The following is a 14212-nucleotide window of genomic DNA, read 5'->3' on the forward strand; positions in this document are numbered from 1 at the left end:
TCATGTAAAGCCCAATGATGTATTGCTCATATTCAATGATGTATATAGCCCAATGATGTATTGCCCATATTCAGTCATGTATAGCCCAATGATGTATTGCTCATATTCAATGATGTATATAGCCCAATGATGTATTGCCCATATTCAATAGTGTATAGCCCAATGATGTATTGCCCATATTCAATGATGTATAGCCCAATGATGTATTGCTCATATTCAATGATGTATATAGCCCAATGATGTATTGTCCATATTTAATGGTGTATAGCCCAATTTCAATGGTGTATATAGCCTAATGACGTATTGTCCATATTCAATGGTGTATATAGCCCAATGACGTTTTGTCCCATATTCAATGATGTATAGCCCAATGATGTATTGCCCACATTCAATGATGTTTAGCCCAATGATGTATGGCCCATATTCAATGATTTCTGTATGTAATTATGTACTGCCCACATTCAATGAGTAAATAATGGTCTGTAATGATAATCAACAAGAAATGACAACATGGGTCAACCATGTACATCGTTGATATAACACCTGATTAGTGTTTCTATCAACCAGTTCAAATTTGCCAACAGTGACACAAGTCAGGTAAGGCATCAGACCAGGTTACTGCTGAACTTATAAATACTGCTATCTGCAATACATTAGAAATGTGACACTATTATCAGTGAATCCATTGGATGCATCTGCTTACACTGTCACTGCACTACATGCCTACACCGTCAGTGCACTACATTCCTACACCGTTACTGCACTGCATGCCTACACCGTCACTTGCACAACATGCCTACACCATCACTGCACTACTTTCCTACACCATCACTTGCACTATATGCCTACACCATCACTTGCACTACATGCCTACACCGTCACTGCACTACATGCCTACACCATCACTGCACTACATGCCTACACTATCACTGCACGTAATGCCTACACCATCACTTGCACAACATGTCTACACCGTCACTGCACTATATGCCTACACCGTCACTGCACTACATGCCTACACCGTCACTGCACTACATGCCTACACCGTCACTGCACTACATGCCTACACCGTCACTGCACTACATGCCTACACCGTCACTGCACTACATGCCTACACCGTCACTTGCACTGCATGCCTACACCGTCACTTGCACTGCATGCCTACACCGTCACTTGCACTGCATGCCTACACCGTCACTGCACTACATGCCTACACCATCACTTGCACATGCCTACACCGTCACTGCACTTAATGCCTACACCATCACTTGCACAACATGCCTACACCATCACTGCACTACATGCCTACACCATCACTGCACTACATGCCTACACCGTCACTTGCACTACATGCCTACACCGTCACTTGCACTACATGCCTACACCATCACTTGCACTACATGTCTACACCGTCACTTGCACTATATGCCTACACCATCACTTGCACTACATGCCTACACCATCACTTGCACTACATGCCTACACCGTCACTGCACTACATGCCTACACCATCACTTGCACATGCCTACACTATCACTGCACGTAATGTCTACACCATCACTTGCACTACATGCCTACACCATCACTGCACGTAATGCCTACACCATCACTTGCACATGTCTACACCGTCACTGCACTACATGCCTACACCGTCACTGCACTTCATGCCTACACCATCACTTGCACTACATGCCTACACCGTCACTTGCACTACATGCCTATACCATCACTGCACTACATGCCTACACCGTCACTTGCACTGCATGCCTACACAATCGCTGCACTATATGCCTACACCGTCACTTGCACTACATGCCTACACCGTCACTGCACTTAATGCCTACACCATCACTTGCACAACATGCCTACACCATCACTGCACTACATGCTTACACCATCACTTGCACTTCATGCCTACACCGTCACTGCACTACATGCCTACACCGTCACTTGCACTACATGCCTACACCGTCACTTGCACTACATGCCTACACCGTCACTGCACTACATGCCTACACCATCACTGCACTACATGCCTGCACCATCACTTGCACTGCATGCCTACACCATCACTTGCACAACATGCCTACACCATCACTGCACTACATGCCTACATTGTCACTTGCACTACATGCCTACACCATCACTGCACCACATGCCTACACCGTCGCTGCACTACATGCCTACACCGTCACTTGCACTACATGCCTACACCGTCACTGCACTATATGCCTACACTGTCACTGGCACTACATGCCTACACTGTCACTTGCACTACATGCCTATACCGTCACTTGCACTGCATGCCTACACCATCACTGCACTGCATGCCTACACCATCACTGCACTACATGCCTACAATGTCACTGCACTAAACACCCACAGCCACTGTACTAAACGCCTACACCATCACTGCACTCCATGCCTACACCATCACTGCACGATAAGCCTACATACAACTTAGCTCTATGTTAAACAGGAGATCCAACATTCCAGTGTACTTGATGCATCTCCAACTGCTCAATAATTGATTATAACGTCTATTTTTCTATGGCTCTTCCACTGGTAATCAAACAAGTTACAATCAGGTGGGTTCCATCAAGCAGATGTTACTGGGTTCAACTGGTTCACATTCAATGAAACTCTGTGGACAACAATGACCAGTGCGATCTGTTATGATGGACAACACAGGCATTAAAGTACTGTCGGAAATAGAAAAAAACTGTTTTTCGGCTGTTACTCTGTATCCTTAAAATTTACACAATTGCAAAAAACATATGTTGAAATAACCCACCGGCCTAACTGGGTGTTCTGTGGGATGTGAAATAGGATATCCAGAAAAGCATGTTTACTCATAAAATCGGGCAAAACTTTGAAAAATTATGAATAGCTGCTGAAAACAATAGATCAGACTAAAGATGGCAATTATGTCGCTCAGCTCAGATGGACCGTCAACTCACCTGGCATGAAATGCATGTGCTGCCTACAGACACAAGGGGTCATCTCAAAGATATTTTATGCTTTTTCATGTGTGTTAAATATGTCTCATCTATTGCTTGACATCTTACTTGTCTTTCTTCCATAAAGTTTATGTTGACATATGTAAAAGAATATGATACCCATAGAAAAGCTTAAGTCGCCCATCGTTTTAAATGTTGCAAAATATATAGGTAGCATGACCACCCGAAGAACGACAGGACTGGACAGGATATTATTTGTAAATTGTTATGACATGCGTTTACTTCCCCAGTTTAACTCCCCCTAAGGATTATCTTATATTAGCTGCTATCTCTATCTCCCAGCCCAGCCCAACCCCAACCACCATCTGCAACGGTCCTGGTTTTGCTTTTGAGACGACCCCTCTTACCTGTTCGTTCTCATAGTGATAGTGAGACTCCATGGTAGCTACAGCCTTAATAGCTTCAGTATTAAAGGTATTATTTCTTATGTCAGCTATCGTTTATAATGAAGATAAGTCTAATTTCAAAGTGGGCATTTAAAAAGTGTCCTTTGTAATACAATATTATAGCACACTAATTTGCATAAAGCCATGGTCTGTTCCAAATAAGTCGCTTTGGACTTCGAAAGAAACCACATTGCTCATTTCTGCACTAATCTCTCCTCAGTAAAGTCCTTTCGACACGTTTCCTATCTCCCTACCACAGAGTCTGCAGTTAGGCTGAACTTAGCTTAACAGACATTTCACACTTTCACATATTAACTACATAAATTGTAGACATAAATGTGAAAAACAGGGTTTTTATATTTCCGACAGTACTTAAGTTACCAGAACCTGTGACAAGGATTATGTATATCTATTGTCAGCAGTTGGCTATTCTAAATTTCAATATTTGTTTCATCCTGGAATTTGAACTGTCAGCCAGTCAGTGAGCAAGTCTCTGTTTGGACTACCAATAATAGACAACTGTTTAATGAAGTATGATGCTACATTAGCCTGTTTCTTAACACCTGTCAACCAGAGGCTTTTACTGCTGTGACACGAGCTCCGAATGACACAGGTAGAAGATAAACCTACATTTAGCAAGGAAAATCAGCATACCATGGCAGGTCTGATCATACTGTTAATAAATATGAAAGCAATTGTTAGCATATTAATTGAATAGTACAACTACAGCTTAAATAACATTGCTTGCTTTTCAATAAGAGTACAAACTTAATTATCCTACCTCATGTAAGAATGTCCATCTCTTACTGGTTAATGTGACCTTGATCAAATCACCATGTATGCCCAGTGCATGTCCATAACCACCCAAGCGGGGTATAAATCTTTGCAAGGGAGAATAAATCATTTATACCCCACCCCATGGAAAAAGCATGCATCCACGGCAGTCAGTGAACCATGACCCAGTGGTTCGGATCGACTTGTCAGTGCCATGTTAGTAAAATATATGATTGAATTTCAGTTTGTTTTAATGTTACATTTACATAATGACTGATTTAAACATTCGGTAAGATACATTTGTTGTAGCATTATGATTCGGGGTATACAGGTTTTTATGCGTCCTGTGTTAGGTTTTATCCACCGAGCCAGTGGATAATAACATCCAGAAAAGCATACAGGAAGCAAAGATTGGTTTATTTTAATTTTCTCTGTTTCTTCAAGTTTTACAAAGGTGAAGTGAATCTACTGAATGTTACTTCCTGGTGTGTCTTAGTATGTCACATACCTTCGGAAGGAAATACCCAGACACTTCTAGCTACCAGGAATTCCCGTATTTAGGCCCACGCAAAATTTGGCTAAATTACGGTGTTTTTTCCCGCATTTAAGCCCATGAAATCTGGATGGATTTAATTCTTGAATATTTAGAGTGACATCCTTTGCCAAGAGCATGGCGAACCTTGACGTTTTTATTTTTAATTTTAGTAGTGCCTCCGTGAGGTTATCGCATTACAGAACATTTTGGAGACCAGTTACATGGCAGTTATTAGTGACAGAAATTGATCATCTTAACCCCTGTGATGTGCATGCAGTTGCAGTTAAATTGAACCATGTGGTCATTCAATTTTGAATTTATAGACCAGTTTCCTGATAAAACAGTTTTTAAAAACCAAATACTTTTTATTTTATCAACATATTGCGCATTTTCGAATTTAAGCCCATGTAGTTTGAAAAGTGAACGTTGTGCGAGATTTGTGCTTGCGTGGTCCTGGATATGTGTATGACTGTAAAATTACACAGAAATGTAGAATATTAAATTTCCTATCCGTTGGTATAAATATAAGTGCAACCACCTCAGCGGTTTGAGAAATAGACACTGCTAAATGTTGTCAAAAAATTTGTGATGCGTTAAAAACAGTAAATTTCACCACTTTTTATCGCACAGCGATAAAAACACTGTGCTACGATTTTTTTATTTGGCATCTTTACGGAAAGTGTGAGCGAAGAAAATACAACCTGATATCTGAACGACATGTGTATATATGAAATGGGTTTATGTGCTTATGCATAACGTAATACGCTCAACATTAAAATGACTCGTAATAAATATCAAAAATGGATTTTCTTCTATAACGCCAAACGACGACAGAGAGGTCATAAATGTATAAAGAAAGGGGGCATAACTCCGCTATACTTACCACTAGGTCAATGTAATTCGGATCACCTGGAGAGAATTTGTTGTGGATACGGACGCTATATTTTGGTTATGTTTTCTTCACGGTGAACCAAACTATTCTAATTCAAAGTTCCCCAGTGTGAGCGGATACGTTTTGGTAGTTTCACAATTTATAAGAAAAGATGACAACGCACTACATGTGAAAGAACGTAATAGCAATTTGATGGCCCTATCCGATATATAACGTAGTTCTTTGATTCACATTTTCTCCTGTTTGTGTACATGCATTGCATCGTTATTACCAGAGTACAAGCCATATCTTCAAATATAATGAAATAACTGAAAATAATACAACATTTTAGTTGACGTCATTGCTTGTTGTATGCATTTGGCGACGTCGGAAATTGAAGATATTGGTATGCTGATTAGTTATATATATCTCACCTAATTTCTATTAATTGTATAAAAGGTCTCGGCTTCTATGTCAGAATTTAACACTCTTTACACAAAACATAAAATGAATGATTTTACCATTTAAATAGTGTCCTAAACATATCAACAATTAGACGGTATGACTGTGTATCGTATTGTGAGCAACACACGCACATGTTTCGCATCAATTTAATGTAAATGAAAAATAATATTTCACAACACCCAAATATTTTTTAAGAATAAGAATTTTCTTTGTTTATGATTATGTATCTATTTCTCTTCATAAGTATGCAATGAAAGATGCAAAAAGATAGCTTTTTGTATGAAACTATTAGAATATGGGTGTATGGTTTGTCCAAAGTAAGACATGACATAGTTTATATATTTTACAACAACTTTCGCATTTAAATATAGTTAGAGTTTGATATCATGTCATCACAATATTTTTTAATCGAATATGAACTCATTATATTATCGAAAACAATGATAGTGAATCATATAACGATTCTGCAAACCCGCACCTGGCCAATCAATATACACCATTGTTTTGTCTATAAAACGACAAAAACAAATTCAATGAACAAGACAATTCCTTTAAATATGTGTGCATACACATTTCATAAAAAGTATAAATCATTTTCATTAATATTATCAGTTTTACTTATACGGTTGAATTAAATCGCTGTTCATTAACCTGTTCATATGAAACTGCAATATTAGTCCCAATGTATTGAATCTTGTACCTCATAGGAACTAAAGTACACCTTGCAGTTATGGCTACGTGTCACTCGTCTAACAATTGTGTAAAGGTTTAAAATATGGTGTGCTACACTAAATGTGTCACTTTCTCATGTAAATATTATTCAAACAATCAAAACCTCTCAAAGAATAATAAAATGCATACCCTATATGCACGTATGAAAAGATATTGAACATGGCTAAATGTAGATACTGAAAATAGTTTCATGAATGGATTACAATGGATTTTACCAGGCCCCTTCCCTTGAGTCATAGATCGTTTGTACATGTATATGAGATGTAAGTAATCAGAATGATTCTGATTATCTGTGTATTGTTTTTATCGTTTTCACTGTAAGTAAGATAATAAGCCAGGAATGCTGACATTTACCGTTATCGTTCTGCGTGATTTTGCGTCCGTCATGGCATCACGACTCACGCTGCACGGAACTTAGACAATTTCTTATGAATTATCAAATCATTTGCATTTTAACTATTATTAATTCACCATTTCTTGCTACGATACTCTTTCCATGAATATTCTAAAAGTATTGAGCCATTGCAAGCAATGAATACACAGTTGGGTGTCAGAAAATTTCAGAAATGCTACGCAGTGTAAAATCAGAATTTGTCTTTGTTTACATTTCGAACAAGCGCAGTCTTCCGAGCACAGTGTTCGTTTTCACACCCAATATTCTCTGTTTCATTTTATCTAGACAGTTGGTATTGGTGACAAAGACCAGTTGTAATGAGATTCTAAAATGTATGGGGAATTCAGTTATGCATTTGTCGCAGCTGAATATGAAATATATGTGATGTAATTGGCGTCTCAATACCGGCCTTCGCGAAACATGATTTTGAGCTTTCGTATCGTGTCAAAAATGGCGACAGTTTCGATGAAGTCTATTTTGAAAGGTCATTTTCAGCACTAGTGGATGGTATCAAAAAACAGGAAATTTCCCGCAGAATTCGAAACTGTGAAGGGTATTTGTGTGCGTGATATATTTTGACTTTTATTGGACTTCAAAGTGAGGGTTGAAGGGGGAAGGACACATATGTCCCTCTGGCACCCAGGGGGTTAAAAATAATAATTAGGGGTCCCTGGGCCCCCAATGTTTGTGAGTCGAGGTAAACCCCAGTGTATGTAACATTTTCCAGTTATAAACCTCAATGGTGGGGTAGACAGATTTGTCAAAACAGCAGTGATAGAAACTACCAGCCGCCAGCTCGCCAAATGCGACTGAATGTGCATTGGGGCGACCAAGTTTTTTAAAAAAGCACAATTTTGTCGCCAGTCAAAAAAAGTTCTGGGCGACTAGAATTATCTATACGTGTCAAATAAAATGTATGTAATTCATATGCTTTTTCAGATGTTTTAATCACTTATCAATTGCTTGAATAAATCATGAATACCCTTAAAACATCGGGAAAAGTGTGTGCTGTTGACGATATCGCCATATTTACATCCGGGTTGGCACCGATGTAATACTGTATTTGATTGGCTCAGATAGTAACAGTAGCCAATCAGGAAACGTCTTGTTTATACGGCTCACTTTCCCAACATGGCGGAAGCTTGGTTATTTCTCAAACGTCAGCCGGCAAAGCCCCCGACGAGCAAATATGCCAAGTAAGTTATAATCTAGATATTTTAACGTGAAATCACATACATGCAATAATTTGAATATGACTTTCATTCATCAAAACACTGATAGAATTCATATGTTGCGATGGATTGATATGTTCGTAGAGGGTGTACACTGTAAAATCTGACCAGCTATGACATTGATACTGTGATAAGTTATATTTTTGTTAACATTATTTAGTTTCAAGCGATATATTTGGGTTACTTTCAGTATTAGATCGAGCCATCTGTTATACAAATAGAATGTTTAAAATTAAAATTAATTTTCGATTTCCTACAGACGAATTGAAGACATATTTTAGTGAGACACGTTTAATGAAGTTATAACTTATAATAAATTGATAAAAGTATATGATAACTAAATTAGAATAATATTATTATCACTTGTAGGGGATTGAAAATTTATAAACATTTTGACCTTATCAGAAATGAATTTCAGTTATACATCTATAATACATGATCTACACTCATTCTACAGACAGTGAAACAGTTGACATTCTACAAGTGAATGTCATAGTAATTTTGTTTCATATCTTTTTATTGATCATGTCATTTATGTAACATATGTTATCATTAACATAATATTGCTTATCAAATATTTTCGTAAAATGAAATACAATTTTCAACAGCAACAAAGCATTCAAATTTAAATTTACTATAAAGTGTACACCCTCTTCCTGTTATATCTATTCGCAACTGCCAATATGTGTTAGTTTGTACTAACTTTATTTGGGCCACCAAAAAGTGGTTTTGGCTACTTACTTTCAAAAAGTGGTGGCCAGACTTGAAACATTTGGGCCACTAGAGTTTTTGAAAGAGTTTCTATCACTGAAACAGTATTGTCCAATCAGATTACAGTGATTCACATATAAGGTAAGATAAAGTATGGGTAGTTACGTGCATCTTAGCACCTTGACTGCTTTGTAGAACGACCCCCAGGACACTTGAATGCACTCTGTGGAACATGTGCCACCATTTTCATAGACAGGATAGCCAATTATCTCCCACAATGACAATTTAACAAATTTATGTCAGGCTTTTAAGCCTTCTAGCTATTATCCTTCATTCTGCATTCTGACAAAGTAAATTATGCTGCAACTGGGCACTACTTAGTCACACAGCCAATAAAATCAGCATGGATGAAGATCCAGAAGGGAGGCAACTCTTTATCAACTGTGTTGATATTATCTGAAGTCAAATGTGTGCCAGAGTCAATTATGGCAAAATGGATGAAATTATTCACTTCTAAATAGTGTTGGTTTGGAGGTACCATTATCAATGTGAACTTTCAAGGTGAAAATTTATATTATTAACTTACGCTGATTTGTGATCAATACTTATATTGGGAAGTAAAAACAGCAATCAACTGATGCACATCTCTCCATCACTACCAATTCAACTAAACTTTGACTGAAGTATATGTCAACTTTCAACTTTTAGACAAACATAATGATTGATCGACATAGCTACAACCCAGCCCAGCCTGACATGGACACAACCTCCACCTGTCACTGCTTGACATTGATTATTGTACCACAAGTCTATAGTATAATTATCAATGGCAGGCAGATTATGATGAAAGGTGCAATATAACTTTATCATATGAAGGATTGTAATGGCAGACAAGGAAAGGGAAGTGTCTAACAGCCCTAGCACTGTAGCAGGCCAGAGTTTACATGAAAAGCATGGTTGTGACCTCCCAGCATTACTATCTATAAATTAGACTTTTAAGTGAATTCTTGTGGACTGTTAATGTTGTAAGATGCATGTCTTGAGTCAAAGGTGATTCACTATTTTTGTGGTTGATGTTTGATCAGTGTGTTTGAGTGATCTGCCTATCAGTTCAAACAATATTTTCCCAGAATTCATGAAAATAATAATGAACAGATTGAAAGACTGTATTGTACAGAAAGAATGTATTATTGACAAGAAATTATGACACCATATCCTGGTATAACAGATATCAACAGTTGGTGATTAGAGTCACTATTCCAGTGCCAGAGTTTAGTAAAAACTCTTTGATCTAAAAGGGTTTGCTTATATACATACATCAACAGTACGATTTACTGAAATGACTGACTGACTGAGTTTGGTTTTACGCCGCTTTTAGCAATATTCCAGCAACATCACGGCGGGGGACACCAGAATTTGGCTTCACACATTGTACCCATGTGGGGATTCGAACCCGGGTCTTCGGGGTGACGAGCCAACGCTTTAACCATTAGGCTACCCCACCGCCCCTTACTGAAATGAAGTGAAATGACAGGTTTGTGTGTATAATCAAATGTCTGGGGCAGAGACTGGGTCAAACACACTCATCTGACCTTGAACATTATGGTCACATTGCATGCACGTCCAGTTGTTCTCATTAGTTATGTCAACAACAGGCATTGTCTCATCCACATAATATGTGTATGGAAAAACACAAAAACTGGAACTTGATTCAAACTTTAGAGGAAGAAGAATCATTGTAATAATGCTACATAAAATTTAGACTGCAACTCAAAATTATATTTTGACTTTTAAAACCAAAAAATGAATCATGAAAACTCTAAAATAGAACATCTAAGAATAAACCTGATGCCTAAAGGAAGGATGTGACATGTGGTACAAGGCAGTGGTTCCTTAATATAGAAATATTGGTTACTGACATACTTCGTGAATATCATTATGGTGATTACAGCAGTAATTTGGCAAAATGTTAAAACTTCCTCATTCAACTGCTACAACTAGAACTGCAACAAATGCACTACGAGGTCAATATGATATGTTTGATGAATATACCATAACAAATACAAATATTTATTCATGAATACTTTAGGTCAAGAAATTATAATAATAAATATGTCATGTAATTGCTTAAGTTGAAACATTTAAATGATATTTATGTGAGCTTGAGGTGAAAGGATCGAGCCCATCTGTGAACAGGTGTAAAAACCTTAGTGTAAACTTTTGTGAAGACTCTTTCAGTGTTGTCACAACCCCTAGTGTACAGTACACAACCCTGTGCACTTAAAAGAACCAACAAATCCGTTGGTATATCACCAGATAGTGGCCACATGAATATGTGCAAACACCTAGTTGCAGGTACAGCAACGTGCTGTAAACTTGGACAAAGTACTGTGACTATGTGTCCCAGTCCACCCAGCTTTGAATGGGTAACTCGGCAGGGAAAGCCGCAATAACTTGGTGCGCCTTGTGGCAGCAAGAGTTGTATGATCCCCAGGGAGTTGAGATTGACAATAAGATGGGAAAGCGTTCCTTCCGGTCCCCAACCCTAAACCTGCCTCTAAACCTAACCCTAACTTAAAGTTTGGACTTTTAGTCATTTGTTTTAGTTCTCTAGTAATTGTTCTCTTAAGTTTTGTTAATAATTTTAGTATATGTTAATTTATAAACATTATTTGGGAAGAGGGTACGGGAGGAACTCTTACCATAAGATGTGCCGTTGGGACAAAATACCAGCGCCTTGAGCATGCACTAGTGCGTGAACATGTGCGCTACATAAACATCCAATAATAAATAAATAAACTTGGACTAAGTACTGTGACTATGTGTCCCAGCCCACCCAGGTGTGAATTGGTGCCTCGTAATGATGGGGAAGCCGCAATAACTTATTGCGCCTAGTGGCTAAAATGATGGAGGAAAAAAAACAGCGCCTTGAACATGTACTAGTGTGTGGACATGTGCGCTACATTAATATCCTATCATAATAATATTTATCAGAAAGCAAAAAGATTAATATGTTACGACCACTGCAACTTATAGCATGATGACAGTGCAGTGAGGGGCCTTGGCAAATTTACACCACTACATGCTTTGGACATACTCCATCTTGTATATCACACTTAGATAAACAAGAAACCATTTCCAAGCATAAACACTCTCTTAAATATATTCATAAACATTCGATATTTTGTGAACATGAATGATGAATTGAATTCATGAAGGGATATGGTTTGATTCACTGAATTGTAACGGGACTACTCAAAACATCAAAGGAATTCATGTAACTTTAAAACACCTTGTGTGCACTGATGAAGAAAAAATAATTACTCTTTTCTCAACTTTTATACAATGCCGCCCGATAATTCCGCGCACCTAAGATATGGATCGCAACACGGCAACTAACGTCTCTTTTTTTTTTTGTTTACATGACTAAACATGCTGGTATTCATCATATTTACCTAGAAATATAAGTTTTATTGACTATAAGATTCCAACGTTGCATTATGCCATACGGTGACCTTACCGGCGTTTTGACGACATCGCTTGCTGTCCGGTAATTATGCGCAGCTTGTACCTATTACTTACTGGGACACTTCGACATATGTTCAGTCAAAAAGCTAATGCCATCGATAAAAGTTTCAGGTCAATGTTAACATACAGAACAACTGTTTACAATGGGGAAGGTCTACTTGCTTCACAAATCATCTTCAACACAGGGTAGATAACTTCACAGTAGATCGAGTGATTTTAAGACATTATCCCTGATTTGATAAGTGCAACTCAAAACTAACATCTGTCAGAATGACATATTCAAACAGATCAGGTTCTAAGAATCATCAGACACAAATTTCACATTGGACCCATCACCTGTAGAAGATGAGTAGTAGTGACACATTTGACATGAAAAACATCTTTATGATAAAAATAGTCTGTCTGATAACTCTTTATGATTCTAGTTATAGTTCACAGACCTCGAAATGTGTCAAGTGACAGTGAGAGGTCATGTTTCAACAACTGTAAATACCTAACAGGTTACATATTAATGAAGATTACAAACAATATTTCATTCTACGATCAGGGAAGAGGCAGTTGGTATTTTGCCTGGAGCACACGTGCGACCAGAACTTGGCATGCGTCATGCATGGGATAAACGCATGGGATAATGATGGTTCCACGAGAGACAGTCTTTCGGGTACAACACGATCATATCTATTAAATCGAAGTTCATTAAACAGCGAATCATAACATTTGAAACCTATCATGATCAACTTGATACCAATGTGACAAAAACAATTTATCATGACGAAAAAGAGCGACATGGAAATCTGCCATGACGGAAAACGTGGTCGGGCCTCTCACCTCCGTCAACTGTTGCTCGGCATTCTCTCGCTGCTCTGGATCGAGGGTTGCTCTAAGCACCTCCACCAACTTCCCAACATCCATGTTTTGAATACGATGCTATGTAAGACTGGGATAAATCTGCAATTTCTTTTTCTTCGCCACCAAATTCCTCAACAGCGTGTGACGACGATGACCGGTGGCGCCAAGAGGAGATCACTCTGCACATGCTCGAAATAGCACACGGTTGCCGCAAACATTCTTTATCGTATGAATTATTTATCAGTCTCCACTGAATCACGTGAAAAACGTGAAACTATACATCTCAGGTACTGATTGCAAGGCAAATTAGATAGATATCGTGAAAAACAATACACTGTCAATTAACGCGACATATCACATCAGTTTTCGGCACATTGTACGCGTGATTCATCTACTATTTCCTACAGGACTATTTATCAATAAATGAAACTTGAAAGTACTCCGTTTCAATGTGTTTGTCTCCTTGGCCTGAATTTAGTATCCACAAGCCTTCACTATCTCATAAATCATATTATCTTTCCTCTCAAATGTATAATTAAGGACACTTAAAACTTAATTATTCCTATTTTATTCTTATGCTCGGTTTTATTTTTTGGTTATCTAATGTTTTCAGAAGAATAACAAAACTCATAATGTTCTTTAGTAACACTTTGAAGGATACTAGACCAGACCGAAGATAAGTTGAATAAAGTGACTGAAAACCTGATGTGTTATT

The 14212-nt window shown here is 38.0% G+C and overlaps 1 protein-coding gene across 1 annotated transcript in view; it reads right to left on the reverse strand.

The window, feature by feature from the left end:
• The window catches only part of LOC124254087 (importin-7-like), a 38119-nt gene extending 24452 nt beyond the window's left edge, over nt 1-13667 (reverse strand). Inside the window, 1 exon segment of the mRNA XM_046687960.1 lies at nt 13477-13667. Coding sequence (XP_046543916.1) covers nt 13477-13560 — 84 coding nt within the window. The 5' untranslated portion in view covers nt 13561-13667.
• Between the last annotated feature and the right edge of the window lie 545 nt (nt 13668-14212).

The sequence above is a fragment of the Haliotis rubra genome, unplaced genomic scaffold (assembly GCF_003918875.1).
Source record: "Haliotis rubra isolate DU_JTF1 unplaced genomic scaffold, ASM391887v1 Scf563, whole genome shotgun sequence".
In the NCBI taxonomy this organism is placed as follows: Eukaryota; Metazoa; Mollusca; class Gastropoda; order Lepetellida; family Haliotidae; genus Haliotis; species Haliotis rubra.